Source organism: Miniopterus schreibersii, assembly GCF_964146895.1.
Source record: "Miniopterus schreibersii genome assembly, chromosome: 2".
In the NCBI taxonomy this organism is placed as follows: Eukaryota; Metazoa; Chordata; class Mammalia; order Chiroptera; family Miniopteridae; genus Miniopterus; species Miniopterus schreibersii.
The window spans coordinates 154,823,284-154,845,090 of NC_138102.1; the positions used below are offsets into that span (position 1 = coordinate 154,823,284).

A 21,807-nucleotide genomic window follows, 5' to 3' on the forward strand; every position below is an offset into this window, starting at 1 on the left:
AGAGAGAGGGGTCACCTTTGATGATCCACGTGAAGAGATATGTGGACATCTTTACAAGGTAACAGAACCTGTGGGGAAAACCCAAAACAACCTTTCCACCCAAACCCTACAGCCATGATGGGTATTCGTGTCCCTGAAATGTTGCCCACACCACCCTCATTTTAAAAGCATCTCATTTTTATGTTTAGATTGTTTTTTCTTCCTGGAACCCTGCCCTTAAAGAGGAAAACTGAGCTTCCCCCTCCTAAAATCACTTTGGGGGCAACTCCTCAAATAACACACAGTTACCTGTGTCATCACTAAATGTTACCTCTATCTTCAAAGCAATAAAATGTCAGAAGAACACTCCCCTAAGAGAAGCAAGTCTAAAAAACCATTTTCAATGTCTTCCATAGACCTATTTGGCTAAAAACATTTCTTTTTGGAGGCTGCAGAAATGGAAATGTGGAGAAGGAACTGCCAGGACCTGGGAGTTAGTGTGAGAGGAATGTGCTTGAAGGGTGAAAGCTGGAGTTCACAATGCCAGGACACACCTGCCCTGCCCTGAGAGGGATGCTGTGCGCTCTGGATCCCCCAGCGCTACTCGCAAGGTGTCATTAGCATTGCTTAAAACAGTGTTTCTGCTTGGAAGCAAAGGTTCTACAGAGAGTCCTTTTTAGCAGAAGGTGGAAAGAATACTCTGGAGTAAAGAACTGCATTTTTTGATTGCTGCCAGCTCGCTTTCTAGAGGTCACAGATGCCAAGAGCAGGGATTAGCTCGGTTTGGAGCGCAGCACTGGCCGAGGCTGGCATGCAGGGGTACGATACCTAAGGTGGGTGCACTGGCACTTCGTTTACGATCTTCAGATATCCCACCAACGCACACAATCACACGCAGCCCAATGGAGAGGACACATGGGAATGACAAAATGAAACACAGATCAGACTCCTACTCCCCAAATACACACAGCGGGAGGGAAGGCAAGCACCACACTGTGCTTTAGTTGCTCTGCGCCGACTCCATTAGCAGTGTCAACATAGGGTTACTTTATCCACTTGAAAAACAGATGGGAAGCTTTTATAACAAAGTCAGAGAGAATCATGGTTTTAGGCCTCTCTTCTGTCTACACCCTAGAACAGACAGCAGGGTGCGAGTCTACACAGAGCTATCTTCATACCACTGCATTAAATCCACGGAAGCATTTTTTTGCCAATTTTCTCCCTAAGTCATTCACTTTTACCTCTGAGAAAGAGAAAAGTATATATAGATGAATAAAGGAAGGGAGGGGATTGGTTTCTTCCTTGTTCTGGTGGAATTCAGGCAAAGGCATTTTGGCCAGACATACCCAAGTTCGGTGCACTTGCTGTCCTCTTGTTACTTTTTATTTTAAAAAAGCCACGACCAAAGGAAGATCTGCCTTTTCGAGTGCCAAAGGGGTTGTCATCCACGGAGGCATTGTGTCCTGGGGCTTTGGGAGGGAGGCTCCCAAATGGGCTGCTTTCTACTGGAGCTTTATCCTGAGAGAGAAGTAAAAATAAATGAAACAACACTGATGCACCTGCCAGGCACAATACTACGTATGTTACATACATGATTTTATTTAAAGGAGTAACTAAACTAATAAACTGACTATGAATATCAAGTGCCACATTAGAAGTTCAAAAAATCAATTCTAAGGCTACTTAAGAAACAAAAACAAAAACATGTTTGTCACTAACCTATAACCCACATGTTTAAATATTAGGGGCTTTAAGTATCGGGATAGGTACAGAAATTCTCAAATGTTACTTGTCTCGTCCAAAAAAACCCCAACAAACCCCATGGAGATAAAAAACTAGAATAGCAATAGATTTCTTACTTTTCCAACAATTATGACGCAGGTTTGGCTATGATACAGCTCACACTCTTTATAATATAACTACGTCAACAGAAGCCCAATACAACATGATATAATTATTCTACAAAGTAGGCGGTGTTCCCAAGCTTCTATACAGGCAGTATAAGGAGACTGCACTCCAATTATTTCAAAGACTCTTCTCAAAGAATTAATAATGAAATGCAGGCATAATCAGCAAGTGTTTAAAATGCATTTTTGAAATGGGATTCTGGGATATACTCATATCTTGCCTGGGAGCTACCAAATCTGGATGAACAATTCTCAGAAACTGGGATACATTCAGATATACTTAACTAAAACCAGACTCACTGTCATTAAATTTTTCTTGGTTGATTCAGAAGCTACTTCAGATTTCTACAATATTTCAGAACTTCAACTGTGATTAAATTATGCTTTTCGATGTTGCTTATTTGTTTTTAGCTTTCCGGTTATTGGAATCGGCAATTACAGTGACATGGACTTTTATAGTGTTTCAGTGTTATGTAACAGTGCTTTCCTTTGGCTGTCCTCATTTCTCTAACATCTCTTGCCCTCTTTCTTTCTTTCTTTCTTTCTTTCTTTCTTTCTTTCTTTCTTTCTTTCTTTCTTTCTTTCTTTCTTTCTCTCTCTCTCTCTCTCTCTCTCTCTCTCTCTCTCTCTCTCTCTCTTTCTTTCTCTCTCTCTCTCTCTCTCTCTCTTCTTTCTCTCTCTCTCTCTCTCTTCTTCCTCCCTCCCTCCCTCCCTCCCTCCCTCCCTCCCTCCCTCCCTCCCTCCCTCCCTCCCTCCTTCCTTCCTTCCTTCCTTCTTTTTTGCAGAGGTGGAGAGAAGGGCAAGGAGCTGGATATAGGCCTTTAAGGTGGTTGGTTCTTTTACTCTACATACCTACTACTCATAGTAATGAAAGTTTACAGATGCCACAATTTAGTGGCACTAACATCCGTGTCTTAACACTGATGTCAAGATCACCTCATTAGTGAACTGGCAAGGCGAGAGGAGCAGAGGACGGCTTTCATTAGCACTGTGTCCACTGTCTGCCCTCTGCCAGTTATACCCCCGGGATGACTCAAGGTGCTGGGAGCCAACAGTCAAGAGACTGCATCTGGGAGCAGCCTGTCTACCAGACGGTAACCTTTACGAGGCTAATGACCAAAAACCAGAGGAAAGAAGAACCAGAGCCCATCTCAATGATGCCTTTAAAATAGCAGAATGTTTGCTGTAGATGGACAGTGGTTGTATAAAAACCTCTGGGGACCAAAGGAGGGCTTTCTGTGAGGTCTAAGGAAGCCCAGTGACAATCGCTAGAAGGTTAAACTGCGTGACCGAGAGTTTGGCATTTTCTTTTTGTTCTCCCAGGAACTTAAGGAGGTAAAATTCATGTAACATAAAAGTACCTATTCTAAAGTAAACAATTCAGTGGCATTTAGTACATTTATAATGTGGTGCAAACAACCACTTCTATCTAGTTCCAGAACACCTCCCTCGTTCAAAAAGAAAGCCCCTTACCATTAAACGGCTTCTCCCCATTCCGCTCTTCTCCACCCCGGCCACCACCAATTTACGTGCTGTCTCTATGAATTTATCTAGTCTGGATATTTCACATAAACGGAATCATAGCATATGTGATCTTTTGTGTCTGGCTTAATTCTTTTAGCCTGTTTCTAAGAGTTTTGGTTTATTGGAAGCATTTAAACAATCTTACGCATTAGAAGTCTAAAAACATCTTTACACTGTAATAAAAAATTACCTCTGAAGGCTTCTGAACAGACTCCTTTTCCTGTTCAAAACAACAATAGTTAAGGTTGTTATAGGCAGCCCTTATATATTCACAATTTGTCACACACAATTCCATAAATTAATTTACATATAGATCCCAGCTACAAAAATCTCAGGTTCATTGATTTCTGACAGTGCTTTATTATTAAAGTCTCCATTTTTGGTTTTATGTACTACTTTCGATCCTTCCTATCATACGTCTTGATATTTATCCTTCCCCATGGTATCTAATAATTTTCCGTCAGAGAAACCACAAGCTCTTCTTAAGGGTTTTATTTGCAAAATGGGAAAAGATGAAGATCCCTAAGTATTTTCTTCTCAGGGTAACAGACAGGAAAAAACACAGAACTAACCCCGTCTGATGGCTCTTTCTTCAGATTGCCCAGGCTGCTAGACTTTTGCAGACTTGAAGTTCTAAAAATAACAATAATAATAATTAGAATAAATAATAAGTGGCTCTGGTGCCACTGTTTTTAAGCAGGCTATCTTGGAAAGAAACTAAACTTGTGTGCGGGTTGAATCCTGGTAATAAAAGAACATCTGGATTCCGGCAGTCACTTATGTGCTTAAGTAAATTATAACATTTAGTTCCTTCAAGAGCAGGGGTGGTTAACTGTCCTGCCAATAACTGTAAATGTCCCGCACATGTTTGAATAGCTGGAAAAACACTTAGAACTATCCCTGTGATGTCAATGTTCGAAAATTTAAACCAGTGTTTTCCATGGCCTAGTGCTAGATCCTTTGCATGTATACATTCACGTCGGGAACTCTTTAAGTACTCATGTACTATTTATATATAGTCATTCTAATTAAAATAAAGGGGGAAGCCCTGGCCGGTGTGGATCAGTTGGCTGGGTGTCATCCTGTGCACCGAAAGGTGGCTGGTTCGACTCCTGGTCAGGGCACATGCCCGGGTTGCAGGCTCGATCCCCGGTTGGCCCATGCAGGAGGCAGCCAATCCATGTTTCTCTCTCTCTCTCCTCCTCTCCCTTCCTCTCTCTCTCTAAAAATCAATAAAAAATATTTTTAAAAAGTAAATCAAGGATGAAAATTTTACTTTTCAATGCACAAAGGAATTGATTTTCTGAGTCTGACAGAGCACTTCATTTTATAATTCTCATCAAAGCATAATAGAGGAATCCCTATTGCTGTCCATATAATTCATTTGTGATACTAGTGTCGGCAAAGTGACATTGTAAACATCCAGAGACCTTTCTCTTTCGCATAGTTAGCATTCAGGTTTATAGAGCTGCTCTTACAAAAAATTGAAGGCAGGAATATGTGACCAGTTTAAAGAGAGAGCAAAGTAACACTTTTGCTTGAAGAAACAGAATAATATAAATATAAAGCAAACTTTTAAAAGGCATTTGCCATGTATTCATGTGTAAATAAGTTGCTAGAAGTGTCTATTATCAAATAAAGTAAAAGATAATGGTGAAAAAAGATCTCATCTTTGAGTCCTGCTTGAAAAATAGATTTGCCTAACTTAATCCAGACTTTAACATGGAAAAACATAGATATTAGGTCAGTTTATCAACTTGAAAATGCAAAAAACATTGCAGCCTTTCCAGCATCACATCACTCTCTGTGATTCTTTTCTGCAAGGTTTAAAATGTCAGTATAAAAACAAAATTGCAAGCACTGAACTTCAGATGGAAACTGGTGAGGAAGATCTACAGAAGCTTGGCATGAGACAATGATAAATGAGCAAGTATTTGTTAACTTACAACCCCCCCAGCCTCAGTGCCCCCACTTAATCATTACAGCTTCATTCATTAATTCAGGCCTCACAGTCACTCATTTTCAATACTGGTTATTGTTAGTGTAACAGAAGCTTCCTCTGTCCCAAGTAAGTACCAATCAAATTTTTCACATTCAATAACTTATTATAACTTACGAAAGACCATCACACATTTGGGTTTCAACAGCAGCACCAAGGATTCTTTTTCCATCACTAAAATAAAAAAAATTTTAAAAGTCTTTATGAACTTCATGAAGAAAAGACCATATATTCTAAGTGAACAGAATGGTCAAAAACAAAACAATTGTGGAGGAAAGCTCTTTCTCTTTTTTTGATATTCTATTTTGTCTAATTGTATGATTGAGCAATTAATTTGGGATTATGTTCCCCCAAATCCTCTTTGCCTCTGCAAAAGCCATTGTATCCCTGTCCTGTCTCCTTCACAGCTGCTGTCCAAACAGCCTCAGGCACAGGGCCGCCGCTATCCTGCTTGCGACCCTCTGATGGCCACCCATGACCTAGCATATAAAGTCCAGGTTCCCTAGACTCCCTCTCTAACCTGACACCACATGTCCTCAGCCTCATCTCCAATTACTTCTGGCTTCACACCATTTATTTTAATAACACAGAACTGATTATGGTTCCCTGGCACACATCTTGCTGTTTCTTGCATCCCTGGGTAAAAAATTGTGTCTGTCAATAAATGCAAAGCACCATTGCTTTTGGTTGATCCACTTTCCCAAACATTTGTATTTGCAATGTTAGGACATAAATGACATACTTCTCCTCAAATGAAGTCTCAGGCTTAGGAGGCAATTGTGCTTTTTCAGACGTTTCCAAGCCTTTGGACGCTGGTAACAATGAAGGGGTGGAGACCTGCAGGATGCTGGTGTGGAACTGTAATATAATAAGAAGAGTCAGAATCAATCCAGCCAACAAAACTCAAGCCACAGAGTAACAGCAATTCAGGGTGTAAACATCCAGAAGTGCTGATCAGAGAAAACATTCTAGAGGAAGGCAATTTTTGAACTTGGTTCTGAATAAGACACTGAATATTGTAAGACATAATAAATACCACAAAGTAAGTTAACAGGAGACCCTAACAACTTTAAGCTCCAGCTGAGATCTTGGCTCCGACACACTTGCCTAAGGCAAGTCATGGAACTGGGTATCAGTTTTCTCTGTAAAATGAGAATGATGATGGTACACGATATGGGTAAAATTGCTTTGTGAACAAAGGACCATTTCCACTTTAGTTTCTACCACTCGTCTAACATAGAACGTTGGTCACACCATTAATTATTATTCTGTGTGTGAACAGGCGGACTAACTTCAATTGACAGAATCAATGAAAAGTGTAATTAAAGGAACTTGTAATGTACTTTGTGGCTACATCACCTAAAACACTTTGCATACTAGTAACAATATTATCGCAGCAACAACGAAAATGCGTAATACATTTTCCCAAACAAATGCCTTGTGTGTCCTAAGGATGGACTCTGTGAAAGAATTTGTATACTCTGGTTTTCAATAGTTTCTGACCACAGAGCAGTTAGATTGTAGGACACATCATGAACAAGTAAATGAAACACTTTAACAAATATTCCAGTAAAAATAAATGAACAAAACTCGCCTGAGGTGACTCACTTCTGCAAGTCAACCAATCCATGATTCACCTCTGGGGGTCAGCCAGCAAGGTGGGGACTCACACCAGCAAACACACCTCTAAATGCCACCCAGTCAACAGGAGTCTCACCTTCATAACCACATACAGCTGCTGTCAACTCACTCCTGCCTCTGAAAGTCCACCAACCCCTGACCTCGAAGCATCCTAAAAACCCTCTTTATGATCAGCTTGGAGAGAATGTCCTTGACCAACAAAGTTAATTACTTAAATAAGCAATAACCCAGCTAGTGTGGCTCAGTGGTTGAGCACCGCCCTATGATCCAGGCGATCGAGGTTCGATTCCCAGTCAGGGCACATGCCCGGGTTGCAGGCGTGCGGGTGGGAAGCAGCTGATCAATGACCCTCTCATCATTGATGTTTCTATCTCTCCCTCTCCTCTCCCTTCCTCTCTCAGAAATCAATAAAGATTTTTTTTTTTTTAAAAGGCAATAAATTCAGTTTTGTGATTTTTGTTTCAGTTACCGAGTGGTGGTCTCATCCTCTGACACTATAAAAGATTATAAAATGTGACGTCTGTTAAAGTAAAGGGCTTATCGTGAAGGTATTTGTGGATATGCTTTTATCTAATGGAGTAGAAAACAAATCGATTCATAAGAAATTCTAAATGTTTAAAATATTATACCAAGTTAGATTAAAAGGGACAGAGAGAGGAGAAAATTAAAGAGGGCTTTGGACCTATATGGACACTTCTACAGAAAACTACTATCTGCAAGTACAGCCTCCTTCCTGTGGAAAAGGAAGGATGACTCAGAAGGAAGAACCAAGAGCCCAGAGGACTGAGTCCTAATAAAGGCACTGGCACCATGTACCTGGCTGGATTTTGGAATTGCTATGAATTAGTGACACGTGTGTGCCTTCCGTTTTCCCTTTTTAAGTAAGAGTGGCGATAGCAGTTATGCTATACCTATCCCACTACTGTATGTCAGGTATGTGGGGGACATAAAGCATGTCCCTTAAGTTCCAGTTGTGTGTGTTTTTAAATATATCTTTATTGATTTCAAAGAGAGGAAGGGAGAAGGAGAGAGAGAGAAACATCAATGATGAGAGAGTCGTCATTGATCGGCTGCCTCCTGCACCCCCTCACCCCCTCCAGCGGGGGATCGAGCCCGCAACCCCGGCATATGCCCTGACCAGGAATCGAACTGCGATCTCCTGGATCCTAGGTCGATGCTCAACTGCTGAGCCACGCCTGGCCGGGCAGTTCCAGTTCTTAAAACTGAATGGAATGGTACCCAACAAGCTGTGTCCAAGAAGATGCACCTGAGGAGTTTCACCTACGTCTTGACCTGATCTGGCTGACAAGTTCCAGGGATGCTGATGCCTAATTGGAATGAAACTAAGGGGTCTTGGGAGAGGGGGTGGGTCTGTTGTGCATGTGAGGAGGGATGTAAACTGTTGTAGCCAGAGAGTGGAGGGGCAGATTTATTTTCCAAGTATGGTTGCACCGATATGTTCATGTTCTTACAATGTGATATTGCCACTTGCCCATCAAGAGGTAGTTGATATTCCCTCTCCGTGAACCTGGGTGGGCCTGTGACTGCAGGAGAAGAGATGCTACATGACTTCTGGGACATGTCATAAAAGATGACACAAATTTGCCTAGTCCTCTTGGGATGCTCATCCTCAGGACCCAGCCATCGTACTGGGAGGACGCCAAGCAGTCACATGCAGTGGTTCCCGCCAGGGTCTCAACTGAGGTCCCATCCAACAGCGAATGAGTGGCCTTCAGGTGACTCAAGCCCCCTGCCTTAGCGCCACTCCAGCTGCTGCCAAGCGGAGCAGGGACCAGATGTTCCTGTTGAGCCCTGTCCAAAGGGCGGATTCGTCAGCAAAAAAAAATGTTGTCATTCAAGACACAAAGTTTCGGGCTGGTGTGCAATAGACAGAAGAAGGTATCGGTGGCAATTTGAGGTGAAAGTAAAGTAAATGAGTTTAAAACTTTATTCCCTTCCAGTGGCTTCTTTCAAATCTAAGGAGGCAGAGGGAAATTTTATTCCATCATCTTTTAAAGACACCATTGCAGGTGACCCAAATCAATTTCTTTATATAACCTCACTTTATCCCCATTTTATTTATTCTTTACTTAATAATTAATGTGTAGATTATAATCCCACATTTAAGATGACATCTATCTCCAAGGGGTTCTTATGTTTTTCCTAAATTACACAAGCAATCTTGACATCACCCAGGGCATTTATTTATTAAAGAGAAGGAAAACAACAACCACACACATTTCAAATAAAAACCTGCAGGACACAAAAAACTGCCAGGAAAAATTAAGTCAGTAATTGAACTGAGAAAAAAAACCATGTCCTTCGTGTTATCCACAGCACTTTAACTTTCAATGACGTGGTTCCTTCAACAGGAAGGAAATACTAAGAATCTCTACATACCTCTTCCGGGACACTTGTGTTCAACGGGTCACGACTTGGGGACCCCATCACTGGCGTAGATGATAGACTTTTCTCCAGTTCACCAAAACCCTGTGCTTCCAGCAAAGTGGAGACAGAACTGGAAGTGAACAGATCATCATAGTCGCCCTCTTGGCCTAGAAACAGACAAAGAAAAAAGAGGACAACAGCAGATTTCCATTTATATTTCACTTTTGGAAGAAGAATCCCAAATATATTAAATGTAAAATATTTTCTGATCCTCAAAAATATCAGAGTCGACTTCTGGCATCACTTGAAAAAGAACAACATGGGACCTAGGAAACAACAGCTTCACCTGGGAGCACCTGAGGCCCAGGGGCTTTGGGCCACGTGAGTATCTAGCAGTGGTGTTAATAGAGGTATGAACTGATAGTGGTGTAAACAGGGGCAATCACAGACTCACAAGATTGAAATTAAAAGTTAATTCAGTTCAACAACTCTCCTGTAATTTTGTTCCAAAATTTGGGGCTTTATACAAATTTCAGTTCAGAAATAACCAATCTGAGCAATACCAGTGGTACAACAAGTGATTCTGAACAGCAAGAGTCACCATTTAAATAACTCAGTTTTCATCACTACTGTGTGCCTGGAAAAAACATAGAAAGTAAAGAAAAAGAGAGAACGACTTTTTGATCCCCCAAGAGGATCCTTTTATTCCATTCATTTTAAAGCAGAAAGAAGAGCCTAAATGGGGAAAACAACCACAAATGCAGCAAAGCAGCAGCTTTCAGAATTTGTTCACATCTCCAGAAATGAAGAGCAAGTGTTGAACACCACAGTGCCAGGTACTCCTTTTTAAAAACAGAAAGAATGAACTCTAACCTCTGAAAAAAAAAAGATAAATCATATACTTGTTTAAAAATATTAAACTAGATATAGCTTCTTAAATTAGGTTTTATTAGACTTGCATTCTAATTTTATTAGAATTTAGGTGTTATTACAATTGTATGAAAATTAACTAAATAAATATAAAGCCTAGTGAGAAATCACTGTTTACGTAACACTTTGTCAGAACAGGACATCATTGTGAATGGTTTATGAAAATCTATCCTGCTGTACATGGATTAAAACTACCTCTCTCAGCTACACATTTAGATGCCTAGAAAAAAAGACTAGAAAAAAATACATTAAAATGCCCACGGTGATCATGCATAATTATAACTGAATTTTACTCCTTTGCTCTACTTTTTAAATATTTTACAATATTGTCTAATTATAGGAATTTATCTGTTCTCCCTTGTTTTTTAAACATAAAAATTACAATGTTGAGACTATAAAATTAAACAATGTTTTATATGCTATTCGTACGCAAAAACTGCTTGCAAATTTGCAATACTCCTTAAAAGAGAGACTCTTTTGCCCCGGCCAGTGTGGCTCAGTTGGTTGGAGCATTCTCCCATGCACCAAAAAGGTGGGGGGTTCAATTCCTGGTCAGGGCACATACCTAGGTTGCGGGTTTGATCCCCGTCGGAGTGCGTACAAAAGGCAACTGATTGATGTTTCTCTCTCACATCAATGTTTCTCTCTCCCTCTCTCTCTCTCAAATCAAATTTTTTTTAAAAAAAGAAGACTCTTTTGAAAATATAGAAATGCAGAGTGATGAGAATTGCTATAAGTCAATGCTGATAATTAGAAGTATACTGTGGAAAAAACAAAGAAAATCCATATATATATATATATATATATATATATTTTTTTTTTTTTTTTTTCAAAAATTCTGATCCAAAGCAAGATTATCTTTGTAAACACAATTAAAATTAAAATTTCAAAATTTGAGTGTTTCACGAGTACCTTCGAAAAGGCTTGTTAATCTCCAGTGCTTATTTTTAGAGCAGATAACCCACTCTACGTATCGCTAATAAACAAGAGAACTTTTATAGTCCATAACATTTTTGTTTGTTTCTAATGACTACCAAAGCTTTTTCAATTTGGCCTATCTACAGATAAAATAATACTAAATATAACAAACTGCATGACTATCTTTACTTAAATGTCTTAGGGGTTTTTAGGTTTTTTTTAAACACATTCAGAGCTAAACACAGCCCCCCTTAGCTGTCCCAGTGCCCCTTCTCTAGGCTGTTCTGTCTCGTTAAATGGAACCACCACCCTCCCAGTTGCCTTCATCGGAGATCTTTCTTGATCCTTCCTCTTCCTCCCTCACCTCATCTAATTCCACACATCATCATGTTGATTCAAACACCAAAATACATTTCCAATTCGTACCCTCAGATCGTTCCTCGTGGAATCCTGCAAGAGTCTCTCAAATAGCTTTCCTTCCTTCTGACACTGCTCCCTCCCACTCTGGTCTATTTGCTACAAAGATCATGTAGTTCACTTGTTAAGACCCTTCAGTGGATCCCTCCCGGCCAAGGAAGAAACTCCTCACCTGCATGATCTGGTTGGTGCTCGCCTCTATCATTCCATCTCTCTCCCTTGATCACTACCTTCCAGCAGCACTGGTCTTTTATGTCTTAAAAACACCAACTCTTCCCCACCCCCACCCCTACTCCTGCAAAAACAGTTCTTGCATGTACTGTTGTATTCTGTCCCTGGAAAGCTATCTAATGGATTCCTTAGAGAGGCTCTCCTTTGTATGCTCTTTAGACTATACGCTTGCAGGCAGAGAACAGGTGCCTAACAATACCCTTGAATGAATGAATGAATGAATGAGCTGTCTAATTTGGGACGATGGGTATGCTCCATAAGATAAATGGAGGCCAAATATAAAAGATCATGGCCACTTAAAGTCAAGTTAAGTAGAAAACCATTTAGAGCTACACTACCTTTTTTACCTTGGGCCAGTAACACCGTATCTTGCATTTTCTTGTACCTGTTCAGGCACTGTCGAAGATCTTCTATCTTCCGATCCTATTAATAAAATAAATGATTATCTTTCATACTATGATTTTAAAATGGTAAAAGTAGTGGAAGCACAAAGATAAGTAGACGTGAATTATTTACGTTATTCAAAGGATACTTCTAAACTTTAGTAAAACTGGTACTATCTAGAACATTTTTCCTACGTACATCAGACACATAGAAAAAGTACCTCTAAGTTTAGAGATCCTATCCTTCAGCTGCCATCTTTAAAAAACAAAAACAAAACAAGGTAATAAGATACAAAATAAAAACCAACCCAAGAAAAAAATCAACTTCAATGACTTTCCTCTCTAACTTATATGTCAAGTCTTGAAAAACAGATGTACACCTGCTGTCTCGTCAGCTGTCCCTCATCACCACCTGGCTTTTCCCTTCTCAAAACACTCCCTTCAATCAGTCACCAGAGACCTATTTACTGAAAACAATGAGCACTTTCATCCCTATTCTAATTTGATCTCTGTTTGGCACTTTACTGACTCCACTCTTTCCTTCCTCTTTTACTTTTCTTCCCACTCTTTTCCAATCTCTTAATCCCCTGACCGCGCAGATACCGTCCTTCTATAACCGCCACCATCTACCAACCCAGACTCCAAGGACGGAGCTTTCAGGTTTTGTGCCTGCCCTCTTCTCTTTTCCAGGCGCTTGCTGTGGCGGATGATAACAATGAGCTCCCGAGCTCCTCCCTCACTGACGTGGGCTTGACTGTGGACCCACTTGGGCCGGTAAGAGATCATCGACAAATGTGCCTTAAGCAAAGGCTTAAAAGTATTTACACACTGGGGCTTTCCCTCTCTTGCTCCTCTAAGGCCACTATGTGAAGAAGCGGAGGTTAGTCTACTGGAAGATAAGAGAACATTTAGAAAAGAGACATCTCAGCTGGGGCCAGCCTAGACCAGTCTGTCAATCACGAGACACGTGAGTCACACCATCCGACACCATCCAGCCCCATCCCAGCCCCGGGCTAACTGTAGAGAGCAGCTAAGGCAGCCCCGCCCAGAAGAGCCACCTAGCCAGCCCTCAGGAGCACGAGAAATAATAAATGTGACTTGTCATGGAGCAAAAGCTAACTGATACAGCAACTATAGTTTAGTCCCCACCAAACTACAACTACCTATGTATTTTTTCTAAAATTGATGAGATTCACTCCCCACCCATCTAAAGTTTAAATTTATTTTCAACTCTCTATGAGAAACCTCCTTTTAGATGTCCCATGGACACATCAAATTGAATGTATCTAAAATGAAGCTCACTATTTGCCCCCAATACTTCAGCCTCTGGATACCCTTAACTCTTGGAGGACATCATTATTTACCCCACTGATCAAACCAGAAACTTACCCTCAAATTCAAAGGTTTTAATATCTTGTCAACCTGTAAATTTCTCTAAAATATCTTCCCTCCTACCCTAGCTGGTTTTGCTCAGCAGTTAGAGCGTTGGCCCGAGGACTGAAGGGTCCAGAGTTCAATCCAGGCCAAGGGCGCGTACCTCAGTTGCGAGCTCCATCCCCGGTGCTGGTCAGGGCGCATGCCGGAGGCAACCAATTGATGTGTCTCTCTCACATCAATGTTCCACCGCCCACCCCCACCCACATCTTCCACTCTCTCCGAAAAGTAATGGAAAAAATATCCTCGTGTGAGGATTAAAAAATAATATCTTCCCTCCTTTACACTTCACTGCCATTGCCTTATTGCAGCCCCTCTTCATTTCTCATCTACATTATTTTAACAGCTTCTTAATTGTTCAATCTTTACTCTCCCTTATTCCTGCCCCCGTTCTGACACTGGAGTTAGCTTTCCAAAATGGCAATTTAGTTATGTCACTGCCCCAGGCCTACAAGCAAAGACCCCAGATCATTAGCCTAACATACAAGGTTGCCCACCATTCGGTGTAACTCTTTTGTTAGCTTCATACACCCTTCCACCTGCATCTCATGTTCCAGGACTTTCACAGCATGCACTGGGCTGATTGAAGCCTTGGTCTGAAACATGGTTTCACTAATGGACGCTTTGCCTAGGAGCCTTCATTTTCCTGATGCACAACCCCTGCTACTCCTCAGAAGACAATGAGTTTATTTCCATGGAATAAAGAATAAATAAAGAGAATGAAAGGCAAAAATAAGTGACAAGTGAAACAGAGTAGGCAGGAATTAGAAAAAGAAACTCATGATGGAAGACAGATCAAGACAAAGTTCTTGGGAAAATTCCTCACAAGGGGAGAGCAGTTCTGACAACAGGGGCTGGAGCCAACTGTTGCTGCCTGGACAGCTGGTCGGGAAAGCGGTGAAGAGACACGCTTCCTTAGTAGGGTAACTGTGTCCCTGCTCTTAGCGCTCTTAGCGCTCTCAGCAGGATGAATGAGGAGAAACCACCAGAGGAAACAAACTCCTGGACACGTGGCACTGGGCCATCAGAGCTAAAACAAGGCCTAGGGCCAGGCTGATTTCCTGACGCCTGTGCCTCTCTTTTCTGGCATCCCACCACTCAGGAGGGCACAGACGATCCCCGATGAAAGAGGTCAGAAGTATGAAGAAAATAACATATACAAAGAAGAAAATGAACGTGACCATGAAGCTCAAGTTGTCATGGGTCACCTCTTTCAGAGCTCACACAGCAGCCCAAATCTCCAGTTCTTTATGTTCAGTCTCTGAATATAAAGAACTGATTTGATAACGCCAACATTTTCTGAATTCATGCACGGAGGGGAGAGAGAATTCTCAGTGGGGCCAATGCTGCTGGTCTCCATTCCTATGCACGGCCACGATGACGGTGACCCTTGACGGTGGGCACACTTGGGTAGGAAGGGAGAATGTTTGCCCCTTAATGTCAGTAGGGCATAGGGTGTGTTCTTTCAAGTGGCAAGATCTCAAGAAAATGCATGGAATGACCAAGATGGTGCTATAACACATCCAAATAAGTATTTAAATTTCATCTAGATACCTTTTCTTCATTTGCTGCCATCAAAGACTCCACAGCCTTTTTCATTTTTTGTACTTCAATATCTGAAAATATCAGAACATTAAATCAGAAGTCAGTTTAGTTAATGTGTGTGACAGTAACGAGAAGCTACTGACCCTTCAGGTTAAATTGTTTTAAGGTAAAGATGTTACTGATTTGATTTGTTTTGTTTTGTTTTGTTTTTTAAAAGGGCACATTTACCATCCGTATTCTCTTTTAGGGGAAAATCTGAAAAATGAACATCTTCTATCTCACCTGAATAGTCATCATTCCAGAAAGAAAATAAGGGTAAGTGAGAGCTAAATACCCTCTCTCAAAGCAACAACAAAACCTTCACGAGGACACTGAAAATGACATTTCGGTGCTATGACAATAAAAACATGGAGTTTTCAACAAAGAAACCTATAAAGCAGTGGGTCAAAGCAATGAACAAAGTGCACGCAATGACAGAAGCAGACAAAATGATATTCAGTTATAACCAAGATGGAGACACAAACGGTAAGCCTGATGGAACGTGGTGTTTGCACGAGGGGTCATGCTCAGAGGCCGGCTGCAGGGTCCATACCGAAGGATATTAAGTACTTTGCTTCATCTATAAACTTCATTTCCAAATGCTATTTTAAAACATAAAAGCCAAAGATGAATGTGATTTCCCTTAAAATTTGATATTAAAATACAAAAGCATGTTACTTTAATAATAAAAAGCAGATAGTCTAAAGATCGAATGTCAACCTAGGATGAAATCACAAATGAAAAAATTCAAAACAGAGACAAAAATTTCAGCTAAAATTGCCTTCTTTTGAGAAAGAAAAAACTACTAAAGATAATTTTTAAAACAGTAATGGATCATTCAGTACTGATAGAAACCATTTTCAATTAAAATATTCTATAGGAATTGCCTTTTTCTTTCTTTTTTAAGGCAAATTCCCTTGACTTAAGAATTCAAAGTCTGGAGGAGAGAGTCCTTTAAGGATTTATCTTTATGCTCCCTTAAGGAATCCAGGCTCCATTAAACAGCCTGGATTATTTAATGCAATTAAACAATTAGAATCTCGTTGGAAACACCAAGAGGGTGTGTTTAAAGAAACCTCTAAGTAGATCTCAGTGAAAAAGTTGGTTACAAAACACTGAAAAGCAAAAGCAAAGTTTGAAACCATCTTTCAACTATGGTAAACCTCAAAAACAGTAGGTTTTTATAGGAGGGCAAACATTATTTGCTTCTCTGACCCGGCATCCCCTGGGCCACAGAGAAAAAGCTTTCTCACCCCCGCCACTCTGGGTGCCCTGACGCATCCTGTGGAGCAAAAGGGCTGAACCAGATAAAGTTCGCAAAGGGGTCTTTTACTCCCCGTTTTTATTGCTTGTTCACCCTCTATTTTGTACACTCTGAAGAAATGGAGAGCTTATCGATGAAGCAACTTTACATTCTTGGTGAAAGAAATGCTTTAAAAACACATGCAAAGAACAGTCCAAGTATTACTTTCGGTGAACGTAAAGGCTGATGGAAATACACCAAAAACCTTACTTTTCTCTTTGAGCTTCTTTTTAAAATTTTCATCTGTGCAGGAAAACCCATTGAATTGGAAGTTAGCACACATTACAACAGTAAATAATATTTTTAAAGCACTGTTATTTTGTCTCCTTTTACCTAAATAAAGAGACTCTAACCTCATAAAGACTGACAATGAAGCACTATTTTGTGACTCCAGCCCTGGTATTTCCCTACATAATGCTCTGTGTGCAGTGAAAAGGAGAGTCTAATGTAATTAACCCAGAAGACCTAAACTTGAGTTACTACCTCTGTTACTTCACCTTTCGGAACCTTGATTTTCTCACATTAAAATCCAGCCTATAGAGTGCAAGCACTCCTCACACAGAATGTGATGAAAAGCCGGTTGATGTCCCACTGGTTGTGTTTTATATTTCCATTACAGTTCCATGTTCGGCCCTCCTGAACATGACCAGTACATTGTTTCTGTCACGTTCAACTCACCGCTCAAGTTCAATAACACTGACATGGTGCAGCTTCTGTTCAATGAGATGAGTCTACTGATCATGATGTTAGATGTTATGTCAACGCCAGATTGCTGTGAAGTTTCTAAACACTTGCTGTCAGTCCCTGTATTTACTTGGTTGCGCACCGGGAACAACAGTTCACAGACTGGCACCAGTCCCTGATTCAGGCTTTGGGTAGTACTATTCTAACATACCCTCTAGCCTACAAGTCCTATGATTCCTTTTTTTTCTCTCTTAAAATCCTAAAAGCATGACCTGTTTGTGAATGTCCTTTAAGAACATACAATTCTACATATGCCAAATTACGGAGGGGTAAAAAAATCCATTGTTCTCAATGCTTGATGAATTACGTTTTCTGATGGACAGATAACTGTGAAACCTACAGGCATATAAAGCCAGGGCATTCCAGAGCCAAGAAGACTTGAGAGATAATCTAATTCAAGCCGCTCATTGAATAGACAATAACAATATCAATGTTCACATACCAGATAAAAACGTACTAAAACTATACTAAATGTAATTTGTTCTGTTTCAAATGAATCAGAAGTTGTTTTCTGCCAGTGTCATCATTTGTAACAACAAGGAAAGGTTAAATTTGATCTAGTGTTGTCAAATGTTACGTGTATTTGTATTTCCAAATATAACTCAGAAAAACACATTTCATTCATTTCAGTTATTTTTCTATCAAGTATAACGCTACATTAAAAATCACAGTCCACGTAAATCTAGGACAAACTGCCTCAATTATGAAAACAATTTTTGGATAAATTCATGCACTTTTCCAAAAAGAAATTAGCCTGTTTTTGCTTTCTAGAAGGTTAATGCATGATAAGAAATTTTCATTGATTTTTTTTGCCCCCAAAGATACAGAGCCTTTCTTCTCTCAACAGGGCAGACAAGGTTTCTAAATGTCTTTCCGTTGTCTCAAGTTCAGTTTAGGGGAAAATAATCTTGGGACATAGTAACGGTCCCTTTTCCATGCTTTTCGATACTCCCTTATGTTGCAATTTGACGAGAACTCTCTCACGATGGTAATTTACAATTTCCTAATCTAAAATATGCACCCAACACAGTACAGAGTTGCCCTTCTCCAGCCGCTGACGAGGAAGTTTATAGATCCCCAAGCACAGGAAAGGGTCTTGGAGGATTCCCTGTGATCCTGGAGGATTCCCTGTGATCCTGGAGGATTCCCTATGATCCTGGGCTAGGCGGCTTCCGCTACTCTTTCCTTTGACGCTAACAGGACACATCGACTAACATCCGCTTCTTTTGCAGATCTCAGAGGATTTTAACAAAACAAGATAGCCAGCGTTAAAGACATATTCCTACCTCGGTCGAAAATGTCGATCCCTTCTCCTTTCATCTTGCACAACAGCTTCTCTTGCAGCCCTTTCGCTTCAGATTCTTTCTCTTCCAGTTGTTCTTTTAAAGATGCCAGTTCATCCTACAAATGACAAATTCATCTTAGAAGGGTAGATTATGAATAAAAGAGAATATTCAGAGAGTATGCTTTTAAGTCAATTAGTTTTTGTGAATAAAACAAAAAACTACAAGGATTTAAACGCAGACTTCTGAACTCAGACAGTGGCAATGAGAAACAAGAAGAAAGGCGATTATTCAAGTCTAATTTACAGTAATTATGGCAGAGCTATTCCAAGTGTCTTTGTGCCCAAGTTAAAAAAGAAACCTTTTAAAGTATAAGTAGGACCAAGGTAGCCCTAAGGTTTATCTGTCATGTTAAATAAAAAAAATTTGACCAAGTTAATCAGAAGAGATAATCAAATTAGATGCTTAGTGTCATAAAAGCGAAATAAAATGCAGATTGGAAAATGCATATTAAGACTTGCTTGATATTTATATAGCATTTTAAGGTGGCACTTAGGTTCCCTGCACAAGGTGGAGCTTAATTAATGGGTAAGGTAGCAAATAATGAACAACTTTAGCCAAACCTTAGGCCCAAATACTTATCCTCATTACAAAGATACAATCTCCGACAACAATGCAAAAAAAAAAAAAATAGATTTAGAAAACAGATTTTAATTCTTCTTTTTTAAAACTACACAACTATTAAAGATCCCACGTCCAGTGTTCTACCTATTTACTAATGTTTTAACTTTCAGTTTCATTTTGGAAAAGAGCTTTAGCAAATTTAAATTTTGCTGGCTGTAATTAACACAGGAAACTATGATTTTATTTTCAAACATTTTATTTTCAGTCTCCAAAGATACTGATTACATTCAGTGCTACGAGATGTAGCTCTCTAACGAAGCTAAGAAATTTCCTTGTGGGAGGAGTAGATGCCAAGCACAAGAACCTTTCGGTAGCACTGGCAAGAAGCACTGCCCTGTTCTTACTGTTCTTACTCTCAACGGTAATTTCCATTCACCGCCGTGACAGTTAACTGCTGAATACATTCACCTTCGAGAAAGTCCCGAAGGAGGAAAGCAATGTCTACTGTGGGTACGGGAAAGAATTCTTTCACAGGTGAACTTGTCGTAATTATTTTACCAAGCCTGGATCTCAGATAGTGTAAGAGAGTGAGATTCAATTTATAAACGAATACTTTTATTTACTTGCTAATTATTTTTCACTAATTATTTCATATGTTCCTGAAAACAAAGTGAGGATCACATTGTCCTTTTAATCAGCTTTAAACATATTAAAAAAAAACACACACAAAAAACAGGGGACACACAGACAAAACGAATGCACATACCACTAAGAACACTGTCACATCCAAACCGTCACAGCAACACCACAAGCCAGAAAGCAGCAAGCATGGACCCCCACTCCCCAACGTCCACCGCACCTTCAGTGACTCCCATTTTCGCTCCATCCGCTGCTTTTCATACTGCATCTGACCCACCTTGATTTTCATGCTAGAAAGTTTGGCCATTAAAGACTGGTAGAGAGACAGAGGAGGGAAAGGAAAACTATAGACAGAAAAAGATATGCTAAGTGATCAAGGAAATAGTATCATTGTGTACACAGGAGGTTAGGTCATTAAGAGAAATGACAGGTCATGTTGTATCAGATTAGGTAAGCCCTGGACTTTATTCAGAATAGTGCTTAAATCAGGACGGTCTCCACATCAGAGAAAAATTTCACTCACTTGTAAAATACCTTCTTTATCATACACTGAGTAGAAAACACACTGCATTTCTATTACTGATCACAGATAAGCAGTAGAGCCATTTGTTTAAAAATTGCTGTCATTGAGAAAACTCACTTTGGTTGCTTTCAGCTTCTTTTCATACTGAAGTCTTTCACTGTCCATTTCGCTGACTCTTAACCTCAAATCATTGATCTCTTGCATTAGCTCCTATCCAGAAAGAAACAGGGAAATACATTACAAAAGTGGTAATACACTTAAACATACCAAAATAGCAGCTTGGAAATCTTAAATCAACCACCTTAAATCCTGGTTAAAGTTATATAACTTAGATCAGACAAATAAAAACAAGTGTTTCTCCTTGAGAACTCTTTCGATTTAAAGCACCGCTTTTAATTCCTAATGCCTCGGCCCTAAAATGATGGGATTATAAAAATGAAGGGGGCTACTTTTGATTCAGAAAGGTAGCTAATCACTTACTATCACTGATCAGATATTTCTATATAAAATTCACTATATAAACTCTGTCTTTTAGAATAAACCAGAGAGGCCCGCTGGGCTTGGCTCAGTGGTTGAGCGTCGACCTAGGATCCAGGCAATCGGGTTTGATTCCCGGTCAGGGCACATGCCCGGGTTGCGGGCTAGCCGATCAGTGACTCTCATCATTGATGTTTCTATCTCTTGTCTCTCCCTCTCCTTTCCTCCCTCTGAAATCAATAAAGATATATTTAAAAAAAAAAAAAAAATTAAAAAAAACTTTAAAAAATAAAATAATAAAATAAAATAAAATAAACCAGAGAGATTTTCTTTAGCAAAACCAATCCCTTTTAGAGTGTTTTCAGTGACATGGTGGGTGTTTATAAGAATAGTTTTATTTATTTTTTTAAATCCTCACCCAAGGACATTTTTTCCATTGTTTTTTTAGAGAGCATGGAAAGGAGGGAGGGAGGGAGAGAGAGAGAGAAACATCAATGTGAGAGAGACACATTGATTGGTTGCCTGACTAGGGGGGAACCTGCAATCGAGGTACAGGCTCTTGGTCAGAATCAAACCCGGGACCCTTCAGTCCCAGGGTCAAGGCTCTAACCACTGAGCAAAACTGGCTAGAGCTATAAGAATAGTTTTATAATTTCTTCATTTGTCTATAAAATACAGATTGTTCATCAACCCAATCTGGGAGTATGAAATGAAATGTACATCCTTCAAACCAAAGATTCTCAACCTGAGCATGGATGAGGTCCCTGTCATTTAAAAATACACTGTATCATAATATAATTTTATATTTGGAAAATGAAAAAGATAGCAAACCTAATGTTTTCATAATACAAATGTAATCAGACACCTTTTCTATTGTCA

At 39.9% G+C, this 21,807-nt stretch overlaps 1 protein-coding gene across 13 annotated transcripts in view; it reads right to left on the bottom strand.

Moving 5' to 3' along the window:
* Positions 1-21,807, bottom strand: part of PPFIBP1 (PPFIA binding protein 1) — a 158,386-nt gene that overhangs the window by 13,679 nt on the left and 122,900 nt on the right. For 2 of the 13 annotated variants that reach the window (XM_081124762.1, XM_081124764.1), the window contains 11 exons: positions 20,569-20,661; positions 18,669-18,783; positions 16,849-16,881; positions 15,306-15,367; positions 12,273-12,357; positions 9,451-9,605; positions 6,152-6,267; positions 5,527-5,583; positions 3,983-4,043; positions 3,601-3,630; positions 1,326-1,497 (listed from right to left, as the gene is read on the bottom strand). In XM_081124762.1, coding sequence (XP_080980888.1) covers positions 1,326-1,497; positions 3,601-3,630; positions 3,983-4,043; positions 5,527-5,583; positions 6,152-6,267; positions 9,451-9,605; positions 12,273-12,357; positions 15,306-15,367; positions 16,849-16,881; positions 18,669-18,783; positions 20,569-20,661 — 979 coding nt within the window. Of the gene's footprint in view, positions 1-807; positions 841-1,325; positions 1,498-3,600; positions 3,631-3,982; positions 4,044-5,526; positions 5,584-6,151; positions 6,268-9,450; positions 9,606-12,272; positions 12,358-15,305; positions 15,368-16,848; positions 16,882-18,668; positions 18,784-20,148; positions 20,242-20,568; positions 20,662-21,807 lie in introns of all 13 variants that reach the window. The other 11 variants (XM_081124752.1, XM_081124757.1, XM_081124761.1 and 8 more) reach the window with 11 other exon arrangements.